A 26,230-nucleotide genomic window follows, 5' to 3' on the forward strand; every position below is an offset into this window, starting at 1 on the left:
CTTTTCAAACAGACTTCAGCGCAATAATCAGAATAGAAGGAAGTAGCTGCATTTTGAATCTCAGACGAGTACAGAGGAATTACATTAAGTTTACAGCCGACTACTGTAAAAAAAATTGAAAATTGTACAACGTACAACTCTGCAAGTTAACACAGCAAAACACCGACGGAACCATAAATTTAGGCCATACAGTAAAAAATAAAGGAAGTAAAAAAATTAAAGTTGCTACGTATTGAGATTCACTAAGGCCACTATTCACCCCATACTGAACCATGATCCATTTTCATGAACCTTGTGTGTGTAATCCCATGAGAAGTTTAGGATCAAAATTATATAACCTCTTACTTTTCACTCTCTTATTTTACTCGCTTTTCATCTTTCTTCTTTGCCCTTGCTCGACTTTTTTCATTCTCCTTCTTTCCTCGCTCTCCATCGATATTCTTTGCCATTGCTTGACTTTTTTCATTCTTTACTACCGCCTTACCTTGAGAGGACAATGATAATTGTTGTGATTTCATCTTAATAGATTTAACTAAAGAAGATAGCTCGTGCTTCTCCTTTCTTGAAGGCAAATCATCAGACTGCAATTTTTCATTTGTTGCTGACTCTAATGTTCTAGATGGCTGCAGTGGTGCAGCTACTCCGGGATGTTGTTTTGCACTTACAATTTCTTCTTCGACCTTGTGCTGCTTTTGTGCCAACTGGCGAGCATAAGCTGCACTCCTGCAAAAACCAAAAATCTACCTGTAAACAAATGAAAAGACCAAGCACGCTTTGTTTTGGAATTGGGAAAAATGCCAGACCAGTTTTGTTTAAAAGCACAAACAAGAAATTGGTGTAAACAAGATGGGAAATACCGTTTGAACTGAGGATCTGTGGGGTCCAATGCAAAGAGGTGTGATTTAAAGAGAGATGAAAACCGTGGATCTTCATAATCTATAGTTGGTAACTTGTCCTCTACTGGAGTTCCTTTACCCTTCTTCCCCTTTGCCTTTTTAGGTTTCATGTTGTAACCCTTCAAGTTAGGGTCTCCTCCTTTGTCATCTGCAAGTAATAGCTCAAGCTCTGCTCTACTTGCCTCAGCCTCTTCAGATGCTTCAAGGCTCTGCTTCCCTTTCCTGGTGCTCTTATGTTGGGAATCCTTATCCCCTTTTGCAGAAGGCTCTTCTATGAAGAAGTCCTCAGGTTCATCTATAGGTTCTTGATCACTATCACTGCTCTCATCTTCTGATGAATCCTTGGTGTTACCTTTCCTGGACTTCTTTTTCTCCCTTTTCTTTCTGAGATAAGCTTCCCATACAGTTTCCGACTGTTTATCCTTCTTTTCTAGGATACGTTTGCTTAGATCTTCCAATCCAGTATTAAATGTGACCTCCATGTCCTGATCATTGTCCTCATTTCCATCTGAACCCTCCCCAGACTGGAGTAACGCACGGTAGGTATCTTGTTTTTTCTTCCTTTTGGCAGATTTATCTTCTGTGTCATCACCTTCCTCACTATCATCACTTCCACTCTCATCAGACGCCAAAAACTCTTTCAACTCCATATCTGCAAGCTGCCAACAAAGAAACAATATCACTATTTGCAGAGTAATAGAAAACAGTATTGAGGGAAAGAAACAAGGTTAATAAACATGAAGATTTTGTTAATGGGAAGGCATAAAATCTTAAAACCCCAAAAATGAATATCCCTTATATTGGAAAGTGCAGCACAACCCTACACCAGCAGCCATAATAGATAGCACAATACTAACACATAGATAGCCACATACAACACCTGTACGTACAAGACACATAGATAACCACATACAACACCTGTACGTATAAGACACATTAATAACCACATACAACACCTTACGTACAAGCAAGCAAGTGCACACTGTATCACTATCCCACTTTATAGGCTCACTGACAACACACCCAAGTAAAAAACAAAGAATAGAAAAAGACGTCAGAGGTGCCTGACAATCTTCTCACACTTGCTAATATCAGCAAGAGATATAGTTTGACAAAGTTCAAAATTTTCACGGAGATACTAAACTAAAAGACACATATATACACACACTCTACATCAAACAAGAGTAAACCTGTTCATCATTGAACTGTCTCTTCAAGGTCCTGATGCGTTGTGGCTCATCCTCATCCCATGTAAGTTCAATATTGCTGTGCTGCAAAGCTCGAGTGTGAAAATCTAGACCTTCATAATCTGCAGGGGCCTAAGTACCAGAAGAATATAACAATCAAACACAAGTGCAATTAGATTTTATGTTTTCAGCCAATAATAACCGTTAAAACTAAAGGCTCCTATGATGAGAAAGTGAAGCCATAAATTACTTCTGTTGCAATGTCACGTGGTTGATGCTTGAATTCCATGGAATCAGGAATAAATCTCAAATCTAATTTGTTTGATGTTCTTTCAAACTCAACCCCGTCACAAGTTTTGTAAAGATAATCTGCTGTAGCACTTGAATCGCATTCCACCACAGCATAATAATACCTGCAAAGTACAAAAGAAAGTATCTTTGAAACGAGACCTATATATAATGAAAGATGGGGAATTAATAAACAAGGAATAGAGGAGCATAAGGGTAAAAAAAGAAGAGGAACCGAATAAATTTCATAAAGGTTTATCAACAAGTTATCATTTTTAGTCAGCAAAAAATCCAAGAATCACTTAAAGATACATTACTCAGAAAAAACACAGAACCAAATCATCACCTGAGCCGACTAATTTCATAGGCGCGTAATTTTTCATTGTCCATCTCCTCCTCATCATCATCTTCATCATCACTGTCTTCATCTTTTGCCTTTTCCTCGTCAAATAGGCCAACTGGACCATGGACAGCCTCCTCTTCCATACGCTTGAGACCAAAGTCAGATGGATAGACAGCAACAGATGTTATTTGACCCCCTCTTGGGAGAAAGGAGCTCAATAGCATATACAAGTCAACTGCCTACATAGCATAACAGCTTACTGAGAAAAGAACTTAATAGTTCTATAGAAGTTAAATACATCAAGGCATAGTTTGGTTAATGGCTTAGTTACGCGAACTCTTCAGTTTTGATGCCACACCCGTCTCGGATTATCCAAAAATACACTACTTTTGGCGAATCCGACACGCACCCGTTGGCATTTTTGAAGAGTCCAAGCAACATAGGTTAATGGCTAGTTATGGAATATAATACAGGGTTTTAATAATAGTGTCAGGATTGTTATGAAGTAAAGAATAATGTAAGGTGCAGTTAAAAATAAATTATACAGAGATTACCTACTCCAAGGGATTTTTTTTGTCTTTTATTCTGATTCATACATTGCTACTAAATATATTATTATTTCACATTATGCAGCATAAACAATATATAGATTTCCACATAAGTTATGCTTTAAAGTAGTGCAGAGCTTAACACTGAAAACTAAACAATATTAGCTATGCAGAGATTTCTACCAACAACATTCTATAGATCACTTCAGTAGTTAAGAAATCTATATTACAAACCAAGTGACCCCTTATAAGTTTGAATTGAGGTGCAATCCACATTATGACCGCGGTAGGGTATGATGAATAATAGACAAACGCCCAACACTATCATATATTATAGATATAAATGCATGAACCCATAGATGGCCTCCCGTATACTCTGACTACTATATCTATTATTTTGTAAATTATCCAGAAAAGAAAACATTTTTGCCTGCAACTCAACTTCAAAGCTAAGGAATACTTCACCACAATACACCCGTGCATAACTTTTTTTTATAGGCTGCACCTTTCCACAACTATTTCTATGTTCAAAATTGAATGCTCAGCACAATCTATTAACAATTTACTCCAGCATCCAGAAATGCTCAAACTGTTATTCCAAAGTTATATGAGACTAGACAAAGCCAGTAATGGTCAAACAAAACTGAACTAACCATATTCTCATCCCAACCAATTCAACTGCCTGCAGGGCCAAAGTTATCTTGATAGGGTTGTCTTAAGCAATTATTAATTACAGTATTGTTAATGAAAAACAATTATAATTACCATATCAAAGAACAAAAGTTCCAAATTTGACACCTTTCTAGGGATCATTCAATTATCCATATTGGAAAAGAAAAAAAAACGAACCTTTACTCTACCCCAATCCATGTTAACAACAGCAAGCCTCTTAGTTTCCTTGTCAATCTCAGGCACATCCTCTTTCTGTTTCAGACCAAAACAAAAAAAATGCAAAATAATTAAAAGCCATAAATTCAAACATCATACCCAACAAAAATGCTGCCTTTTTCATTGTATACCTGCACGAAAGTGTCTTCCTCCTCTGAAGAATCTTCGGCCATTTCATCATCAGAATCGGAATCGGAATCGGAATCGGAATCGGAATCGGACGTACTTGCCAATGAATTATCACTTCCCACTTCCTCATCTTCATCTTCTTCGGACTCTGATGATACGGCGCCAACTTTCTTCAATTTATGGTCCTCAATTTCTTCTTCACTCGTCCCACTGTCACTCTTGGTCTCTTCTTCTTCTTCACTGTCATCATCGCTTTCAGATTCTAACACCTTTGATTTCTCCTTCTGCCTCTTCTGTTTCTCACCCTGTTCTTCTTCCTCAATATGGTAATAATGGTTAAGAGGGTTTTTAGCAGAAGATTTACGGGGTTTGCCTCTAATATCAGTCGATGCTTTTGATGATGCGAAGTTTTTATCAGTGAACATACGATTAAATCGAGAATCAATGGTAACTTTAGACTTTTTCTGCGGTGGTTCGCGGAATCTAGGATCCGAGTGTAACGCCGCAAATCGAGAATCATTGATGACATTCTTCTCAGTTCTATTTCCTCCGCCGCTTTCATCTCCGGCTGCGGAGGAGGCATCGGCCGGCCTTTTCCCCTTTCTGTTCTTATTATCCTTGTTTTTTGACTCCATGAATACGTTCTTCTTCTCGCTAAAACCCTAAAACCCTGAAATTTATTACAGATCGTATAAACATCGAAGAAGAAGACGATGACTTCACAGCTTCATGGACATTCAGAGCCCAATAAGGTCAGCCCAATGAACCCAACCCAAATACTTAACTGGATCAAAATCGGATGACTTACATAAATAACCTTGGAAGTTGATGGTTGAACTTTTGACCCAATTTCTCATATATGTTATAATGTATTATATTGTTAATTTAAATATAATGTTTGTTTTGATGGTTACTTATTCTTTGATGGTTGTTACGTATTATTTCATAATGTATTTGGTATCGTATGGTATCAAATAGCATCTTGCATATTTGATGTTAAATAAAGCCTATATGAAGGGTTTGTGCTATTGTTTTACCTTTTATTAAATAATTTTGGTTAATATTTTTTTAAAATATTAATTAAGATAATTATGACATGTTATTAATTTATGTGACATGGATTTGACATGTCATTTATTTAAGGGCGAGTGAACTACATACATGCTAGGAGGGGTTTAAAAATCTTATTTTGATTGAGTCTAAGGGTTCAATTAATAAAAGGTTAAATAGAGGAGTTCATAATACATACTCGTATAAGTACAATGATCGCCTTTATCTAAAGATGATATGTTCATTATAAAATTGATTCATATATATTTCTATTGTTAGACAAATTGTTCACATATATTATTTTTTATAACAATAATAAAAAAGAATAATTTTAAATTTATTTTATTAAGCTTATGATATATATATTTTACTAGATTTTATAAAGTTTATGTATTGTATTAAGAGTCCATGTATAAAATGGTAGAGGTTCACGCATGGGACTCAAGGTCCATAGATACATCTACGATGTATCAATTTATATACACATTGATATACACCTTATTATAAAAGTAGTTTATATATAGTTCTATCGTTGTAAAAATGACTCAAGTATATCTTTAGGTCTAATTAAAGTGAAAAAATAATAATTTTAATTTTTTATTTATCAATTTCTAAATCGCAAAAATTGAGGGTATATGGAGGGGTTTTCCTGTTATCTTTTCAACCCTATGTTGTTATCGTTGTTCTACCAAAACAAAAACTTTATGATCTCTTTTTAGTTTTTTGAAAAAAATTAGTCGATTACAGCTAAAACAATTAGCCTTTAATTTAAAGGAATCTTAACTATCAAACCCTTCAATTAGTTTTTTCAATTCTTGTTTGGATGGTTGTTAAGCATTATATTGTATTGTATTGTTAGTTTAAATATAATGTTTATTTTGATAGTTACTTACACTTTGATGGGAATTGAGATGATTGACATTGTTACATTTTATTGCATAATTTATCGTATTGTATTTTACTCTATTATTTTAATGATAAAAAATTCAATCGGTAAAAGCCAGCCTGCATTGCATTCCTAACTACCAATCACATCAATAGTGCAATATTTCAGGCTCGTCAAATTATTATAACTAACCAAAATTAGCCTTAGATAATAAACAAGCCATAATAACATGAAAAACGGTTTTGATGTTTCAATCTCAACTACTTTACCAGTAATGTCTTTTAATTAAAGGGGAATTAGTTTTTCCTTTCTTTTTAACAGAGTATTATATATTTCCAAAGAAATTATAAGATAACCCAATTTTTTAATGAACATGAATGTTTAGGTCGAAGATCTATTGAAAATAATTTTTCTTATGAATTACATTGAATATGTTGTCGTTGAACATAAAATTTAAGGACCGAGGGCAATGTTTTTAAAGACAAAAAAGAAAAGAAAGGACATAAATGTTTTAGTAATGCTTCAAAAACACTCGATTAAAGAAAAGATTATGCATGTTACCAAATTCACTGTTAGAGCTAATATTTTCAATTTGAGATTCCAATAACCATTTTACAAATATGTCCTTATCTTTCAAGAACACCCCTATAAATAGCCTTACTAATTTTTATTTTTCTTCATCACAAATCATTTAGTTGTTAATTACCACCACTTAGGAATTAACTAAGCTAGAAACTATGTCATCCTCTTCTGCATTAATCTTGTTCAGCTCATTGCTAATTTTCTCATTAATTTACTCTCAAGGGAATGCACTTAGTTCAAATTACTATGAGAACACATGCCCTCAAGTTGAAGATATTGTTACTCAAGTTGTTACTGAAGCAACAAAGAAGGACAAAACTGTCCCTGCTGCTCTTCTAAGAATGCACTTCCATGACTGTTTCATAAGGGTACATTTTTGCATATTTTTAATCTAATTAGTACTATAGTTTATACAATTCGTTCTGATTTTTTTAATTTGACATAGGGTTGTGATGCTTCGGTGTTACTGAACTCAAAGAAGAACACTGCAGAAAAAGATGGTCCTCCTAATGTTTCTTTGCATGCATTCTATGTTATTGATAGTGCAAAGAAAGCCATTGAAGCGCGTTGCCCTGGCATAGTATCCTGTGCTGATATCTTAGCCTTTGCTGCTAGAGATTCTGTTGTCGTTGTAAGCAAACATTTCTTATGTTTGAACTGTCTGACCATCTCATCTAAAAATTGAGTCTTCCTGCATTTCCAGTTATTAACTTTAACGTCTATGAGCAGTCTGGTGGACCTTCATGGGACGTGCCTAAAGGAAGAAAAGATGGAAGAACATCGAAAGCTAGTGAAACAATACAATTGCCAGCTCCAACTTTTAACATAAATCAACTTCAACAAAGCTTCTCTCAAAGAGGATTATCACTTGAAGACCTTGTCGCTCTCTCAGGTTATCTACACAAACTTATATACACTTATAACGTTAAAAATAAATAAATTACACTATCGATCGGTGTATATAACTTGTTATGTCATGTTACTTGTCTTACTTTTCGGGTTTATTGAACTCTTTTGTATTTGAGCTAATTATAATTAACAAATACTGTGTCTTAATCTGCAGGTGGACACACCTTAGGATTCTCTCATTGTTCATCATTCACTAACAGGATACACAATTTCAATAACACACATGATGTTGACCCAACATTGCATCCAACTCTAGCAGCAACGTTAAGGGGCATTTGTCCACTGAAAAACAGGGCTAAAAATGCTGGAAGTCCCATGGATCCTTCCTCAACGATGTTCGATAATACATATTACAAGTTAATTCTGCAGAACAAGAGTTTATTCTCTTCAGACCAAGCTTTGCTCAGTAATCCCAAGACAAAAAATCTTGTTTCTGATTTTGCTAGCTCAAAAGACGCGTTCTTTAAAGCATTTGCTAATTCCATGATCAAAATGAGCAGCATAAATGGAGGTCAAGAGGTCAGGAAGGATTGTAGGGTGGCTAATTAATTACTAATATCCAGAAAAATGGAAGCAGTGTGGAGATTTGTATTTTTTATATTTTTTCAGATTTCATTTAGCTACTTATAATTAAGAACACTTTTCTAAGTGTTACTGTAGGATTTTATGGAGCAGAGCTTTTGTAAAAGTCATTATCAATGTATGAGTTTGTATTTTGTAACTTACTATAAATAAATAGTCATTATCAATGTATCAGTATTTGATAAAGGCTTGCGTTTTTTTAACCCTGACCAATCCATGTGACCTGCTTGATGAGCGTCAGACATCAAAATTGGTTCATGGGCATTCTTTTGTCCTACTATTTGGTGCTACAAAACAAGTTTACTTACGCTCAATCTTTGCACCAAATCGATAAATACATGAATATTTTTTAAGTTTGCACCTTTATCACTAATCAGACGGAATTTGTGATTGGGTAAAAGGTCACTAAACAACTTTTCTGCTTACAGCTCGAAATGTTCAGTTAATTTTTATAGCGATGAAAGTTGGTGGTTTTTTTTTTTTTTTGCTGCTTAGACTTTTGAAAAAATATTTCTTGTATTGCATATTCAGGCGACAATATGAACACTGCATTGGAGATTATGCAGTCGGTGTCATATTAGACACAATGACATAATTTTCAAGGTAAAAATGAAATACACTCATAAATTTTGTGGGGTAAATTAATTTTATAATTTTGTTTATTTATGCCATCCATGATTACATGTTATAGAACAATAATTTAATTTGTCATGACAAATTTATTTCAATTATAAATATAGTTGATTGATTTTTGAAGATAAAAGTGTTAAGTTGAGTGATTTTATTGATACAAAAAAAATTAATGACTTTCTAGATAATTTTATATAATTTAACGATATTTTAAGATATTAACTCCTTAAAATGGCCCAAATGTCTACAGTCTACTAGTTGTAGTATTTTGAGAAAAAGTTAGATAGCAATGATCCAATTCAGGAAAATTAAATAGAGGTCCATATATAGGGTCAAACTAAGGGCCACACTAGATTTTCTTTAATTTAATTAAAGCTAGATGTTTTTAGATCTCACTCTTGTATGTCCACTGATACACAAAAAATCAAACATTCCAAACACCAATTTTAGTGTAAATGTAACATCACAATTCACATGTATGAATTACTTGCTTCAATTGTGTTACGTTCTTAGCTAAATTCATATAAATTTCAAGAGGTTATACATCTTATGAGACAACAATTCGATATGTGATTTTAAGATTTATTATTTCTTCTTTAACAAGTTCATACTTTTAACCAGTAAAAATCAATAGATGCACACACACATAAAAAAATAAAACAGAGTTATTGCGAAAGACATTTAATGAGTAGAGACATACATACATCCCTAGTGCGATGTAGAGCAACTAAATCTTGCTTAGTTAGGATGAAGAAGAGGAAGTAAATCATGTTTATTATAACTAAATAATTGAGAACCCTAGGTAATTTATTAGACAAATTGGATTCTCACAAGCTATACATTTTTTTTCTATTAAAATTTCCTTTTATTATCACGAGATTAATCAGATATGTATAGTAGTTACTCATAGAGATCTTTACGAGGCATATTTATAATCAAAAAAGAAGTAAAAAGGTTATTCTCTCCATCACCTTTTTGACATTTTGGTTTTACATAGAAGGCTCTAGCCAGCGGAGCAATGGTGGTGGAGTAATAATCAAGTAGATAAGCAGCAAGATCAAATCATAATTATGTGTTATCATTGCAAACAAACAAATAGATACTATGCTTTATATTACTGATAATAGATAAATATAAAGCCATGCGTGAAGTGATATTTTACTTGGCTACTTACTATCTTACTCTACTAGGTAGCTCTTTTTTTTCAAATTGAAATGACTAATGCTGAGAACCAGACAATTTAGCTTAATTACATGCATAATGACTTTTCCACCATAAATTTCAAATGTTAACCACCATAGTTAATCATTAGGCATAAAGCATACAAAAAGTAATGAGAAAAATAGCAATTAAAGATGCTTAGAAAACACTCCACTATCTATGACAAACATGCATGCCACCAAATTTACTAGTCAAGTTAATCATTTCAAATCTACAAATCAAAGAATAATCACAAAGTTTTGGCCCTCTACCTATAAGTAAGCATTTGTAGTTGTCAACATAACATAAGTCATAAAATAGTTACACAGATTTCCAATGGCATACTTTGTTCCATTGTTGAGCACATTTCTTTTTTTCTCCATCTACTATTCTCAAAGCAATGCACTTAGTTCAAATTACTATGCAAAAACATGCCCTCAAGCTGAAGACATAGTAATGAAGGTTGTTAAGGAGGAAGCACAGAAAGACAGAAGAGTACCCGCTACACTTCTAAGGATGCATTTCCACGATTGTTTCCTACGGGTATATAAGCACATTCCCTTGTTATTTCTAAGCATATTAGTTTTACTGTACTTATTTCCTCTGTTCTACCTTGCTTGAAGGGCTGTGATGCTTCAATTTTGTTGAGCTCTAAGGGGAAAAACACCGCGGAAAAGGACGCGCCTCCTAATGGTTCTTTACACGGATTCTATGTTATTGATGGTGCAAAGAGAGCAGTGGAAGCTATATGTCCTGGCGTTGTCTCTTGCGCTGATATTTTAGCGTTTGCTGCAAGAGATGCAGTTGTGTTAGTAAGTACATATCCCCTGCTAAGAAAATGCTGTACTACAAGTGTAGATATATGGTATAAATGTTACTAACAGAGTTCAAATTTCATTGAAGATGTTAGTACTAAAGTAGAGACTACAAAAATCAGGACTAACAATACTGTAACAGCCCATCCCACACAACTTTAAAGAGTATTGTTTCTTTATATACTCAACATCTCTCTCGTGTTTTGATGATGTGGATTTGCCTAGAGTGTAACAAATACTATATTCTACACGCTTATTGCCAGTTGTTTTTCAGTCTGGCGGACCTTACTGGAACGTGCCTAAAGGAAGAAAAGACGGACGAATATCAAGAGCTAGTGAAACAACACTGCTTCCAAAGCCTACATTCAACATTTCTCAACTCCAACAAAGCTTCCGTCAAAGAGGTCTTTCACTAGACGACTTGGTGGCTCTCTTAGGTCAGCATAACAAATGCTCCAAAAAAATTCACGAGTTAGTTTCTTAAATGATCACTCAACTTACATCTGTTCTCTCTGGTTTGCAGGTGCACACACTCTAGGATTTACTCATTGCTCATCATTTATGAACCGTATATACAACTTCAACTCCACACATGACATCGATCCTACACTGCGTCCATCGTTTGCTGCAAGCTTGAAGGGCATATGTCCACTCAAAAACAGGGCAAAAAACGCAGGAATAAGCAATGATCCTTCACCAACAACATTTGATAATACTCATTACAGGCTAATTCTCCAAAAGAAAAGTTTGTTATTTTCGGATCATTCATTGCTGACTACACCAAAAACGAAGAGCTTAGTTTATAAGTTTGCTACATCAAAAGCAGCTTTTCATAAGGCATTTTCTAATTCCATGATTAAGATGAGTAGCCTTACAGGAGGTCAAGAAGTTAGAAAAGATTGCAGGGTTGTAAACTAATAAATTATTACTTCTACTTATATATTAGCAGCAATTTGATATATTTGTATAAGATGATCCAGGAAAATTGGATTGTCTATCACTTGTTATATTATACTTCTCTATTTTATTGATTGAAATGGAAGAATTCATCAGTTGTTTCAAATGTTGTAATTGGGAAGAAAAAAAAGGAAGGGAATAGACAAAGGAAGTTGTTACCACAAGTGGCCGGCATAAAGAACACAGCATCAAAGATTAGTTCCCTTGCATTTTAACTTTACACGCCTAAATTAATATAAATATTTTATCATAATCCTCATATTAATTGATGTATAATTTCAAATTTTAAAAAATAATTTAAAAAATAAATAATTACTAACCGAAGGATTAATATTTTTATGTAAAGAGAAATTCAATGAATATCGAACACCCCACAAGTCCATATATGTCAATTTCCCAAATTAACGAGTGACTAATATTTGATCAATAACTAAAAAATAGCTCCTAAAATTGAAATTATATTACTTTGAGCTATACTATTGATCCAGCATATCTTAAAAGAATATAATTAAAATATTTTACTAAACTAATCTATTAATGATATTTTAGAATTTCAAATTTAATTATTATTATTATTTTATATAATTATTTAATACTAAAAATTGATTGAAAATGGTAATCATTCTCATTTTTTTTTAAAAATTCTAATTTATTTATTTTTATATGAAACAAGTAAAATGAAACTGATGTAGTACCAAGAAAAGTAGAAAACTGAAAGAAGAGACTCCTTTAGATAAAATAATTTAGAGAAATATAGCAAAACCCTAAAATGGCATCTATTTGTAAACTTTTGTTATCTAGAATTTTGTTTTAAAACTATTTTCCCAATAAATTTTGCAATAGGGCCCGACTAGAAATCATCATATACAGACAGTCCTTATCATCCTGTATATTCTGGAAGCCACTTTCATAAAATCTTGTCGAATACCCAGAAATCTTAATCATCCATGGCATTTGCTCACTGCTTTCTTACCGTCCCGGCTGATACTTCAAACTTCCACACCGCTACTTCCATTCTTACCCGACCCTTTTCATCTTCGGTGAGTTCTTCTTTTTCTTCCTCAAACCTCAACACTTGCAGGCTCTCTAATTTCCCCAAGAATTTGAGAATCCGACACAAAGGTAATCCCTTTTTTCTCTCTATGACTGAATAAATTGGGTATTTCAGTAGATTGCTAATTTGTTTTTTTCCCTAAAGTTTTTCGTAGATAACGTTTACTAATTCAATTTAGTGATGGTTAATTATTGAGTTGAAAGAATTGAAATCTGGTGGTTGTTGATTTGAAAATCTTGCAATTCCCTGTTAAAGAGCAAGTGTTTCCTTTACCCAACTTCATTGTGCGTATATGCTATGACCAGTTAACGTCAGTGTAAAGTTCACCATCCTACTATAATTTCTAGGCCGTTAGGTATAAATGGTCTCTTATATACAGTTTGTTTTTGAGAAAAAATGGGGGTTGGGGAAATGGGAAGGGGATTACAAGGTGGGAAACTGTACCCTCGCCAACGAGGTGAAAGTTGAGGTAGCCAACTAACTCAGTTACTAGGATTCCCATTTCCCCCCAAGGATTCCCCCCAGCTCTTTTGATCAGTTATATGCTTTTCTAGTTTAAACAATGTATCGTCCCAACTCCTCGGACCCCCTAACCAAAACAAAAATAATGGTTTTATACTATCCGATGAACCACTGGACTTTTTAAAAAAAGTGTAAGCTATAGAGATATATGGAACTTTTAGTTTTGTAAAGATTTTCTGTTGCTTTATAGAATTTCTTGGGAGAGAATGTGTCCTATCTGTTTGATTGAACAAATTGGCTATATAGAGAACAAAATTAATCTTCAGTAGTTAGTTGTTACTTGATGTCTACTTTTTTTGAGGATTATGAAAGAGTCGCTAATCCAATCATACCACTCTGGAAGCATTTTCTCTGTCTTTCAAAATTTGGACCTTGGGAACTTATTATTGCTAATTTCTCCAGCATCTGTTAAGGCTCAAGCATCTGATGCCAGCGCAGCTGCAGATGCTTTCACCAACTTCAAGCATGTACTGTTACCAATAACAGACCGGAATCCTTATCTCTCTGAGGGTTCAAGACAGGTCTTTTTCTTTTCTACATTTTCCTTCTTAGTATTGGTGCTTAGACAAATCAACCCTTGCCTCCTTTAACTTAATTCTATGGGAATTATGGATTTCCAACTATTTAGCCTCTTCGTGTGCATTTTTTTTTTTTAAAAAGAACTAATTTCATTTTCCCAGTGTCATATTTGAAGTAGATAGTATGACATCTTTGATGGAAGATTGTGAGATCCTCTATAATTCTTTTATTTGGTGAACTTCATTTACCGTAGCATTTATGTGACAGGTTTTGATTCCTCATTAGCTGTAGCCAAAGACAGAATTACATCTCACCTCTGGATGACTATTGGTGGGGAGAGGGGGGGGACTTTAGAGGTGGAGGTTCACTTGGTGGGAAAGCAGCAGGGGAGGGGGGAGATTTACAGTTCTTTTGCAACTTTATAGTGGCCATGGTGGGTTAGGCAGACAGGGGGAAAAGCTTTTGACAAAAAAATAATGTTAGAAACTTAGAAGGCATATTAACATAATGGTACAGAAAGCTGTAGAGCAAGGTGTAGTGGGTTGCAAGTGCAGAAAAAATTAAATGGGGCGTGCTGGTGGCGTTATACTGTGACAGAAATAGCTCCCAGTGGCAAACCCACTGCCTCCATTGTCATTCTTATATGGAGAAAACCACCAATTCAGCAGTTTGAACTATTTGCATGGTATAACCACCAAATCTAAATAGGTGTAAATTGTAAAGGTTTCAATAAAATGCTGGTCCCTTTTGTTCCTCAACACTGTGGTTCTGAGAAAAGACATGTATAGGCTAATCGTGGAACAAATTAAGCAGACTGTCTCAATACCTTTTGTCAAACTGCATTATATTTTTTTGTTGTCTTTCTCCCTCTTTCCTTATTTGAACATTTTTTCATCATAATCTTTCTTTTTAGCGACTCTAAAAGTGCTCATCATAAATTTTTAGTGACTTGACTTATGCTCATCATACATAATTGGATTTCCTCTTCTTTGGGTTCTATTGATCAGAGCATCCAGCAGCGCCTCCCCGGTGTAGAATTCGAACAAAAAATAGCCATACCTACGCAATTCACCTAGCTTAGTTGATTTCTAAGTGGCATGTACTTTCTATAAACCTTATAAAAGTAACTTATTCTTGGTACATTATCAGGCTGCAGCAACTGCCGCTGCTATGGCAAAGAAGTATGGAGCTGATATAACTGTTGTTGGTATGTCACCAATGTTGTGTGCTATTGGTTCTTTCAAAAGCTAAACTACAGAGTTGACTTTCTTCGTACAGAAACTTTTAGTGGTAGATTTCAAGGAATCTAGGTCTTTCTGGTCTTTGCAGTTATTGATGAAAAGGAGAAAGAAGCATACCCAGAGCATGAGACTCAACTAGCAAGCATCCGATGGCATTTATCTGAAGGTGTATTTACCTTTTTTCCCTGTATTTAAAAAGCATGAACCAGTTGTTGTATTGTGATTTAAAAGTGCAACCTGGAAGGGTGCACTAGACTTGCAAAACAACTGGCTTTTTAAATGCAAGCCTGTAGCACAGAGTAATTTTGGGGAACTTTCAGTATTTGGCTTGCATTATGAGACAGATTCTTCAATCTTATTATAGCATGGTTATCTCGTTTTTCTGCTGCGGAGTTTTTGTTATGTGAGTTCGCAGTTATTTGATCATGCATCACAGCATCCTGGTACATGGAGATAGGAAAGTTGAAACATGTTCTGTTTGCTTGTATGTTGTATATGCTTTGGCCTACTTCTCATAATACTAACTACTGTGAACTCGTTCGTCACTCTTACTTTGACATGTGTTTGGTATGTTTGCTGATTGGAATACGCAAACCTTTGTACAGGTGGATATCAAGAATTCAAGCTGTTAGAGCGGCTAGGTGAAGGAAGCAAGCCAACAGCCATTATTGGTGAAATTGCTGATGATATGAACTTGGATATGGTAGTTATGAGCATGGAAGCTATCCATTCCAAGCATGTAGATGCAAACCTTCTCGCTGAGTTCATCCCTTGCCCTGTATTGCTTTTGCCCCTATGAAGAAGAAATGTATCTGAAAAGCAAGTGGATATTAGCATTACCTCACTTGAAGTTTATTACTAGCTTCATCAATCAGGTCTCCAACCATTTGATACTGTTCTCTACTTCATTGACCATGAACACAAGTTTTACATTTGAGGTAAGTGGTAATAGAAAGGAACAAACAAGCTGGTTCATTGCATCTTAATCTTGTGGAGAGATATGAATGTTGTTTACTCTTGAAGTATAAAACGCTTGTTCATCTTGAAAGTAGAATAGATTTGTTGCCTTTATACTGAATTACCGACTGATGTTATCTTTGAATTTGTATCTTGACTTATTTCTTAATACTTGTCGTATGACTCATATTTAATCAACTGAGTCGCTAAGAATTAGAAATGAAGAATAATGTAAAGACATTGATAAATCCCAACTGTGCTGGATATTTTACATGCCACATAAAGTGAAAACAAAAGGAATTGAAGGCCCAGCAAGACTACTACTTTAGTGCTACCATTATGCTGAGTAGATAGCATTATTATTAGTAATTAGTAATGAGAGTGGTTCAATTACTGGGATTGCTGTAGAAGGAGTTAAAAAGCTTTGGCAACGTGACCTCGCAGAATTTGCTGGTGATAGATAACAGCAGCCAATGCTCCCAGAAAGGGTCCAACCCAGAAGATCCACTATACGCAAAACAAATTAGGAATTGTATATATGAGATTGATTAGCTTTAAAAGACTGACTAGTTAGCTATAGGCAGCTTGATGTAGAATTATCGTACTTACATGGTCATTCCAAGCTGTGGTATCGTTGTAAATGACAGCAGCTCCGAAACTCCTAGCAGGATTGATGCCAGTGCCAGTGATGGGAATGGTGGCCAAGTGGACCATGAACACCGAGAATCCAATTGGCAATGGTGCTAGTACCTGTGGGTGCACAAACGATGAACATATTTTTTTTACTACTGCAACTTCACAAGTTTCCCGATCCATATCAATCTCTTAACACTCTCTTCCTTTTTTTTCAATTATGTCTTGTTAGTGTTACATCCAGAGTTTTCAAAAGTTACGTATATTGTAGGGCTGATATGCGTAAATATGTCTTTTTTTATAATGTGGTGTCCAGATCAATTTCTGTGTTTGGTGCCTTCCATCATACCATTATTAGGTAACTCTACCCATCAACACTTGTTTATTTTGTTTCTACTAGGATTTAAGCCTTGTTCTCTAGAATTTGCGCACACTTGATATTTTACAAAATCTATGTATATAATTTAATTATCTATGGTAACTCTTCGTCCCTGGTAAAGTTAAATAATTTGAATGACATGTAAATTAGTTTATACGCGTTTGAAACTCAATACAACATTTATGTTAGAGGGAAGTGTATATATATATATATATATGTTTCCAAATTGAGTAGTGTATGCTTTATTTTTGGAAAAGAAGTAAAAAGAAAGCGTGTGATATGATGAGAGTTTGTGCATGTATAGTTATGGATGAGACTTACAGGGACGTGGGAATCACGTGCTTTTCTTTTGGCGTCGGTGGCAGAGAATACGGTATACATGAGTAGGAAAGTGCCAATAACCTCAGCACCTAATGCTGCGCCCGTTGAGTAGCCAACTGCGACGGTGTTAGCACCGCCACCATGCGTGTTATAGTCATCCTTCATCACACCTTTCACTAAACCAACGCCACAAATGGCTCCTAAGCATTGCGCCACCATATACGCCACCGCTCTTAGTAATGACACCTTCCTTGCTAGTAATAACCCAAACGTCACTGCTGGGTTTATATGCCCACCTATACGTACATTTCATTCATAAAATCTTTGTTTATATAAAGTGTTTAAAGTTCAAATCCTGACTCCATATGGAGAGAAAATTAAAGAACAAAATGAGTAGTACTACGTACGTACCAGAAATCCCAGCAGTGGAATAGACAAGAACAAAAATCATGCCACCAAAAGCCCATGCAATACCAACAAGTCCAACGCCGTCGCAGGGACCAACTTGCTTCTTGTGGCCAATAACAGTAGCCACGCTAACATAGAGGAAAAGAAGCGTCGCAACAAATTCAGCAATCAATGCTCTGTAAAAAGACCAGTTGTTCAGCTCCGCTGTATCAAACAGCGGAGCTGAAGGTGGATCCACGTAGTCTTTCACCATATCTTCATAGTTACTAATCAATTATCGCTTCTGCGAGGTGAAGGAGAAGGATGCTACGTTGGGTATTTATAAACTATAGCATATGTAGCAGTGAATATAAAGAGAGGTTGTGTACTGGTTACAACTTACCACTTACAAGTTAAAAGGTGTGAGTAAATTGATGCAACAACAACACATGCATCCATATTTGGACACTGCCAAAAGTGGCCATTTACGTAACCTCCGAAGTTCCAGTCTGACGTTAATTCGTTACCAAAATAATACAGATGAATAATAATACGGTACCAATTCCTATATGTTAGGAGCGAGGGAAACAGATGGGGGGTCGGAGATGTGCCTGGTTAGATATGTAACTTATTATTAATTTGATCTCAACTAACATTACTTATATATTCAATTATTATAATTTCACATTTATAAATTGATCGATGCATCTAAAAATAATCATAGTAATTGACTCTCGCATTAACCTCATTATACATATCGAAGTACTTTATAAATCTATTTTAATATTTGAGCTTGTTGATCAACCATTTCTGTATGTGGAATGTTTGTCTTTCTTTTCCATGTGACTGCTAAAATTTCTTTAAAAATTTACTCTCAAAATATGAGTACACCCCTCCCCTCCAAAGTTATTTTAAAGTAAAATCGTTACTTACTCATTGAAAAAGATGTTACGGACCCACCGATTCTTTTCCTCAACTCCAAGATTATTCTATTTTAATCACTAGCCTAGAAAATAAAGTTTTCAAACTGCCATATATAGGTAATAGCTAATATGTAGTATCACTTAGCTAGGAGGTTAGGACACACGATCGATAATCTAAAAAAAATGTATTGTATATATATCTTAAATAGTGTATATAATTTTTTGACATTTTAGTAGTTACAACCTAGATTTTGTTGTTGTTGGTGGTGTTTTTTTCTTTAGTTTTCACGAGGTTCCCAAACTTTGTAATTCATAATAAGTACATTTGATATGTCTATGTCCTTTAGTAAAAATAATAATAATGTCTCTATTAAAGATATATTAGAATTAGAGATGTATATATACATTTTTTCTCATAATGCGCTGTTTTTTTGTTACGTTATACATTCACTTTAGGTCAGTAAAACGGCTTCATTCTTTGTGAATTTAGACGGGACATTCATTAATTACTATTTCATGTATATATCGATCGATGCATCTAGAACGTCAGATAACGGTAGTGACCGTCTCTCACATTACCTTATTGTACCTAGTACTACTCTATAAATCTATTGGGGTCGTTTGGTGTGATGGACAAAAAGATTTAATTCAGAGATAATTTTTAAGTGGTCTTTAATCTGTTGTTTGGTTGCTAAAGGTGGGATCACTTACCTCAGGATTAACAATTAGTCCTAGGATAAGTTATCCCTCCTTGGAGGTGGGATAATAATCTATCTCAGGATAACTTATCCTAAGATTAGGTAGGTAAAATAACAAAAATATCCTCCTTAAACCCCACTTTTATACACCACTTTACATTCATGTATATTAACATAATTTTTAATAACATTCACAACCTTAATTATTTGTTGTTCTTATGATAATATATTTTTCTATTAAAAATTACATTTTATAAATACAATTTTTATTTATGAATATAATATAAGTTGAATTTATTTGCCTAACTCTTATGTTTTTTTATATTTTGATTTCTCTCAAAATGTTCACTCCACTACTAAATTGCACATTTTTAATTAAATAGTTTATTACTCACTTAAAAATTATATTTTATATATTAATTAAAATGTAGATAACTTTAATAAAAAAATTTCTTTTACTTTTAATAAACTTAAAATGGAAGTTTTATTTTTAAGCTAAATAAGATGAATGTTTTATTTTTAAACTAAATAAGATGAAAGTTTTATTTTAAAGCTAAATAAGATGGAAAATATTTTTAAGCTAAACAAGATGAAAGTTTTATTTTTAAGTTAAATAAGATGAAAATTTTAATTTTAAAAACACACGGCACAATCATGGAAATACACACCCAAAAATATTTAAGCTAAATAAGATGATTTTTTTTATTTTTAAGAATTAAGAATGAATAACTAAAGCTTGCAAAGAAAATGTAAAAAACAAAGAAATTAAATAAGGTGAAGGGTATTTTTGTAAACAAACAACTTATTCTTAAAAATTATGCAATGAATATAAGTTTGAATTTGACAAACCAAACAAGCAACAAAAATTAACCCGCATACAGTGGCGGAGCCACATGTAGTTGAGGGGTGTCGACCGACACCCCTTCGTCGGAAAATTACACTATATAGCTAGAGTAAAAATATTTTTTTATGTATATATTACAATATTGACACTCCTCGACTTCTAAGCAATTTTACTTCTTTATATTTTGATACCCCTTAGTCGAAGTTCTGTCTCCGTCACTGCCCGCATAACTAGTCCCAGCATAACTTATTCCAATATAACTTATCCGAGCATAACTAATCCAGCATAACTTGTAGTCAAATCAAACGACCCTTACAGATGGTTGAACGAATTATGTATGTCACACACAAATTTACCACCTTCTTTTTTACCATATGAGTACTACTACATGTCTAAAAGAGTATACTCTTTACAAAAAACAAATACAAGTACTCCATTGAAAATAATTTTGGGGACCCACTGATCATTCTTTTCCTCAACTCCAAGATTATTCTATTTTGGTTACCAAATTAAATGGTTTTTCAAGCTGGCATCCCTTATATATCCAGCATAATTAGCTACCTACATGTGAGGATGGACAAATAAAACTAACTTAATTGTGTAACTACCTGTTTTAATTTAATGGGCCTCGAAACTTGTAACAATTGAATGAGGAATTTAATATGAGTAGACAGCAAAATCTGGAAGAAAATGCCTTTTTCACAAAATTAAAATTGCTGCTTAAATATAATATAATCTCAATTCGGAAAAGAAAAAGAGAATGCAAATTACAGAAGGTAGGTTCTCAATTCTCATACAAACAGAGTAATACAAACCTTTCGATTGTTGATTTGAAAAAAGGTAGCAACTATTTACCAATATCTTTTTGTTTCTGAATCAGTTTTCTTTTTCCTTTCCAAAAAATTATATAAAAAATCAAATTAAAGGCAAATCAATTATTCGATTTTTCATCAAAGTTCATTTGATTTATTGAATCAAAATTATTGAATTAAGATGAATCTATAACAGACGGCTAAATCCACACTTAAATAGAAACCAAATCGAATAGACGGAGACATGTAAACTTTGCTGTTCATGTCAACAAAATAAATTTATTTTTAAAATTTCTGTCCAAAATTTGCAAACTTTCTTCGAACAAAGGGCCACCTGCCCACCTCAATGTTGGACCAATTTTGTGAGTCCACCCAAAATCCCAAACAAATTGGGCCACCTTTTGCTAGTTCAAATCAAGGTACATGAAGTTAAGTAATTTGAACTATTTATTTCGTGTCAATTTATGTGATGTAGTTTGATTTTTTACTGAATAAATAGAATATAACATAGGTAAAAATATCGATAGTGTCATTAAATATTGAGATAATATATAGGTGTATCGTTTAACTTGGCCTTAATTGACATTTATATGTATTATCCGATTTACAAAAGGCAAGCAAGCAAATTGTTGGCTTTCATTTCACTTTAAACCAACGGCGTCCCTAATACGAATCCTTTCATTTACAACGTTTTAGTTTGTGTTTTCCATGTACTAACCTTTTCTATTGTAGCTTTGGTTTAGCTATATGGCTTATGGTAACCACGAATTATCTCCCACATCGGACACATCAAGACAACGTTCCAGAAACGAGGCATATAATAAGAGATAGCAGGTATCAGAGAAAGTTATCTTTGCGCTTGGGGCAATGACGCAGCTAGTGAGGTTCTAACCGAGGCGCGTCTATTGCTGGTTGAAAACTATTTCCAAACCCCCTCTTTGGCCTGGGTTCTGCCTTGGCCTTTGAGAATTTTTGAAAGGGCTTCCCTTCTGGGTTAAGCCCTCCAATTCTAGTCTAAAAATATTTTCCTTCTTATAAAGCATTTGAGATGAACTCTAAACACTTTTTGATAGTTGAAAAAGGGTAAATGGTTAGCTCACAATAAGATTTAAGCCACTTTTTTGTACTTTACTTTTTGTCGAATAAGTGGAGTTCATTGCGTATCCTCATTGGGTTTTGAAGTATATCGATTTTAACTTATTGGTTATCGGTTAGTAGAGATGCAAAGTTGTTATAGAATCATTAAGCTATTGACTTATTGGTTTATCGGTTATTGATCGTTATCGATTTGGTAGAAACAAGGTGACAAATTGAATGAATCATATACATGAGTTCACAAGTTACATCTTGCTAAAAAAACAAATACTTTTACATTGTAGAATAACCAAGAGAAATAAAAGTAAGAAACTAAACTCTCTAAGTCAGAGACTTTATATACAAAGTGGTATAAATATAATTATTTAATTTACTATGGGGTTATCGGTTAACCTATTAAGAAAAAACTTCAAACCGTTAAAGAACTGATAACTCAATAAAAAAAAAAATCAAAATTGTTATCTGAACGCTAAACCAATAACTCATTAATGATAAATCAATAAAAAAAATTGGGTTCGAATTATCAGTTTCGGTTCGATTTTGAACAACCCTAGTTCAAATGACTAAAATGTTGATAGTATTATTAAATATGTCAAATAAATGAAGTGTGAAGTATTATTTTTGGGACAAAATATGATAGTATTATTAAATATGTCAAGTAAATAAAGTGTGAAGTATAATTTTGGGACAACCTAATAAAAAAGTGTATCACTGAACCATTGATATATACTCAATTCTCTTTTGCTTCTGTTTTTTCCATATATTAATTAACGTTGATCCAATGAATAATTCAATACTCTAGATCCTATATTTTTATTTATTTTTAAATAATAATTTATCAACTATAAATTAAGTTTTGTCCCATTAGAACCTGAAATATATCATTGTGCCACAATCCAATGAGTCACAAGAAGTCCAGAACATGTTTAATACCCAATGGAATTAACACTGATATGTGACATACACCACCACCACTAAGTATTTATCTGAGATATCTGATTAAAGAGAGATGGAGTCTTATCCACGATACCACATCTTTTGATGGTACCACCACTAAATATATTCGTACATCAAACATTCAAACCAAATTTGTATCTATGTTATTTATTTTCAACAAGGAATCCTTTAAAATATTACAAAAAATGAAGACCATATCTGATACATATTCGATATTTTACTGTCATATGATATTTTAAGTTTACTTGCCTATTTTCTAATGTCGAAATAGCATAATTTTTTAATTTTTTTCTTTTTACAAAAAGACTTTTAATCATCTTCCAAAAACACACAATTACGGTTTGATTTGAGGCAGACACACAACCCAAATCTTCCCTACATGTGGAAGATGGGATGATCTACCTAAGTTGAGATGAAAAGGTAAATGCCTAAGATAAGTTATCCAATATGATTAATACACAAATATGGGAGGATCCATGTATTTGTCACAGAGGGTCAAAAGTAAAAGTCTCTCTTTCTTCTATTGGAGACTCTCATAATCGGAAGATTCCAATGATCAATTGCCTTCCGGCCCTGCGAAAATATATTTAGACACGTGCGCTAGTCATATTGGTACTAAAAGCCCCAAAGCACTATCAGCTAGAAAGACTAAGCCCATCATCTTTCAATAGTTCTAGACTTTTCACTATCAGTCTCTAAAACTCTATCAACTTTCAATAGTTCTAGACTTCTCACTATCGATCTGTTTTCCTAAGCACTTAGATTCGGGAGGAGAGTTCACCATTGTTGGAGTATAAAATGTTGGTATGTTGTAGTGCAACTAAAAAAAAGCTAGTTTGTCAGCCACTTGATTAATCTCTCTATAGCAATGTGTTATAGAGTATTCAATTCACAATGAACATAATTAGTATATAGTGACACTATTGGACTTTATAATGAAACTGAGATGAGACACATTTATTTTTTGCACTATGTTAGTCTTGTTGGGGTGACAATTAGGATCTGTAGCTGACTAAATTGCAACCCAAGAAGGAAACTAGATAGATATAGGAAAACTCCTATCAGATTCTCTACTTGACAAAAAAAACAGGTGGGGGTCATGAATAGTGACAAAAAGGCTACATTAATAAGAGTTGACAGGTGCTCTGCATTCTCCAGGGTTATTATTACTCCATTTGGCTGTCCACTCTCAAAAATGGATTCTAATCTTTCTTTCTTTCTATCTCCACTAGTTTCCTTCTCTTAACCAACACTTTTTTTTTAAAAAAATCTCTAATATTGATATTAAAGTTCGATTATATTTGAATTTGTGTTGTGTAGGACACCATTCAGAAGAAGTGCTCCCACTAAGGATTTTTCATATCTAGGACTCAAATTGAGACCTTTGATTAAGGAAGGAACAGTCTCAACTAACACTTATAATGTTGTTTTGTACTTTTTCCATTTCAAATTAATTGAATTGTTGAGATATTTTTCATTTTTCAAATTACTTAACTTAATTGTTCAATTTTTAAGACTATTTCTAGAATGTTCTTTCAATTTTACCCTTCATTAGTTAGTATTGAAATTAGTTTTTAATTAATGTTAAGTTATTTTAATCATAAATTTGATACTCCCTCCATTTCATATTAAGTTAATTTTTGAGATGTTTCACACCCATTAACAAAAGTAGATTAAGACATAAATTAAACCTAATTTTCTATTTTTATCCTTATCAATTATTGTCAAATTTATGATTAAAATAACTAAATATTAATTAATCACTAATTTCAATACTAACTAATAAAGGGTAAAATTGGAAGAACGTTCTAAAAGTAGTTTTAAAAACTGAACAGCATGTTTGTTGCCCGGAGCAACAAGATCAAGTTGGTAAGGATTAACGCTTCAATTAAGTTAATTTGAAATATGTCTAAAAAATTAACTTAATATGGAATGGAGGGAGTAATAATTAATAAGGGTAAAAATGGAAAGTTATGTCTAATTTATGTCTTAATCTTCTTCTTTTAAAGAGTGAAATATCTCAAGAATTCAATTAATTTGAAATGGAGGGAGTAACTTTCTTTTCATAAAATAGATTACATGACCTAGTAGGAAAAACAACTCGTCTAACTTTTTCATCTATGTGGTAGAAGCAGGCTAGCATAGAATTAGAACGACGCAATATAATTGGAGTTTTGATAGTTCGTTTGGCCAATTTTTTTTGACAATTTGTTAAAATTGGTTGTTTCTTTTCGCAAAAGAAGAGAGGAAAAGTCACTATTGTTTATTTATTTATGATGTTGAGTTGTTTAATTTAAGTGAAAGTATAGTCAAAAATTGAAAATCATAGTGGAAGTATAACAAACAAAAAATAGTGACAAAAACACAAAATCACTGAAACAAAAGCACATGGACACCTTTGAATTATGATGATTCCACCTTTTTATGCTAACGACAGATGAATTCATGTATATTGATGCTACAGATTGTAAAAAAGGAAACTAATTTGGTAATGAGTAGGCTAATTTTGTCATTATTATTAATTACTTCATGACATATATACAGACATTCAAATTTGGCATAAATAAGTTAAAAAATGTGCAGATATTCACGCTCAAAGTTAAAGTGTTTACTCGTTATTCTTACATTTTATTTTCATTAATCTTAATAGTTGGACATAATATATTTTTGGCCAAACATATATATAGACCCTTAAACTTGTTCCTAAATTTTATTTGGGCACTCCAACTCAACCTTGTTTCATTTTAACACTTCAACTCCAATTTTTATGCTCTATTTTGGCACTTCTAAGTGATGTGGCAAAGTGTGTGCATCACACTTTCTCTAAGATAGTGAAAGACAAAAAAAAATATTTTTTAAAAAAATAATAAAAAATTACCCTTCAATTCTATTTTTTTATGTACCATTTAACACAAAATCATAATTTTATGATTTCTTTATTTTTATATATGTTATTCAACTGCAATTTTGCATTTTAAAAATCGGCGTTCATCCGTTA

General features: G+C 33.3%; 5 protein-coding genes and 1 non-coding gene across 6 annotated transcripts; 4 read left to right on the top strand and 2 right to left on the bottom strand.

Annotated features, from left to right (window-relative positions):
- Positions 1-170: 170 nt before the first annotated feature.
- Positions 171-4,958, bottom strand: LOC125822890 (pre-rRNA-processing protein ESF1). Its single transcript, XM_049502354.1, has 7 exons — positions 4,282-4,958; positions 4,112-4,186; positions 2,718-2,953; positions 2,334-2,496; positions 2,087-2,215; positions 858-1,555; positions 171-723 (listed from the first exon to the last, which is right to left on the bottom strand). Exons 1-7 carry the CDS (start codon positions 4,912-4,914, stop codon positions 357-359), a joined length of 2,301 nt encoding a protein of 766 aa, XP_049358311.1. The 5' UTR covers positions 4,915-4,958; the 3' UTR covers positions 171-356.
- Positions 4,959-6,915: 1,957 nt separating this feature from the next.
- LOC125822892 (peroxidase 64-like) lies at positions 6,916-8,255 on the top strand. Its single transcript, XM_049502356.1, has 4 exons — positions 6,916-7,165; positions 7,243-7,428; positions 7,527-7,689; positions 7,861-8,255. The coding sequence occupies exons 1-4, from the start codon at positions 6,953-6,955 to the stop codon at positions 8,253-8,255; spliced, it is 957 nt and encodes a 318-aa protein (XP_049358313.1). The 5' UTR covers positions 6,916-6,952.
- A 2,185-nt stretch (positions 8,256-10,440) lies between these two features.
- Positions 10,441-11,872, top strand: LOC125822893 (peroxidase 64-like). Its single transcript, XM_049502358.1, has 4 exons — positions 10,441-10,661; positions 10,742-10,930; positions 11,208-11,370; positions 11,457-11,872. Exons 1-4 carry the CDS (start codon positions 10,455-10,457, stop codon positions 11,849-11,851), a joined length of 954 nt encoding a protein of 317 aa, XP_049358315.1. The 5' UTR covers positions 10,441-10,454; the 3' UTR covers positions 11,852-11,872.
- Positions 11,873-12,648: 776 nt separating this feature from the next.
- On the top strand, positions 12,649-16,360 carry LOC125822896 (uncharacterized). The gene is made up of 5 exons (XM_049502362.1): positions 12,649-13,012; positions 13,869-13,987; positions 15,135-15,192; positions 15,315-15,392; positions 15,832-16,360. Exons 1-5 carry the CDS (start codon positions 12,838-12,840, stop codon positions 16,023-16,025), a joined length of 624 nt encoding a protein of 207 aa, XP_049358319.1. The 5' UTR covers positions 12,649-12,837; the 3' UTR covers positions 16,026-16,360.
- Positions 16,361-16,551: 191 nt separating this feature from the next.
- Positions 16,552-18,183, bottom strand: LOC125822895 (aquaporin PIP2-7-like). The gene is made up of 4 exons (XM_049502361.1): positions 17,928-18,183; positions 17,517-17,812; positions 16,793-16,933; positions 16,552-16,690 (listed from the first exon to the last, which is right to left on the bottom strand). The coding sequence occupies exons 1-4, from the start codon at positions 18,175-18,177 to the stop codon at positions 16,598-16,600; spliced, it is 780 nt and encodes a 259-aa protein (XP_049358318.1). The 5' UTR covers positions 18,178-18,183; the 3' UTR covers positions 16,552-16,597.
- A 3,846-nt stretch (positions 18,184-22,029) lies between these two features.
- Positions 22,030-22,181, top strand: LOC125823007 (U4 spliceosomal RNA). The gene has a single exon (XR_007442673.1). It is a non-coding gene; the product is annotated as a U4 spliceosomal RNA (small nuclear RNA).
- Positions 22,182-26,230: the final 4,049 nt, after the last annotated feature.

The sequence above is a fragment of the Solanum verrucosum genome, unplaced genomic scaffold (genome assembly GCF_900185275.1).
Source record: "Solanum verrucosum unplaced genomic scaffold, falcon-dt-bn FXZP01000103.1, whole genome shotgun sequence".
NCBI lineage: Eukaryota > Viridiplantae > Streptophyta > Magnoliopsida > Solanales > Solanaceae > Solanum > Solanum verrucosum.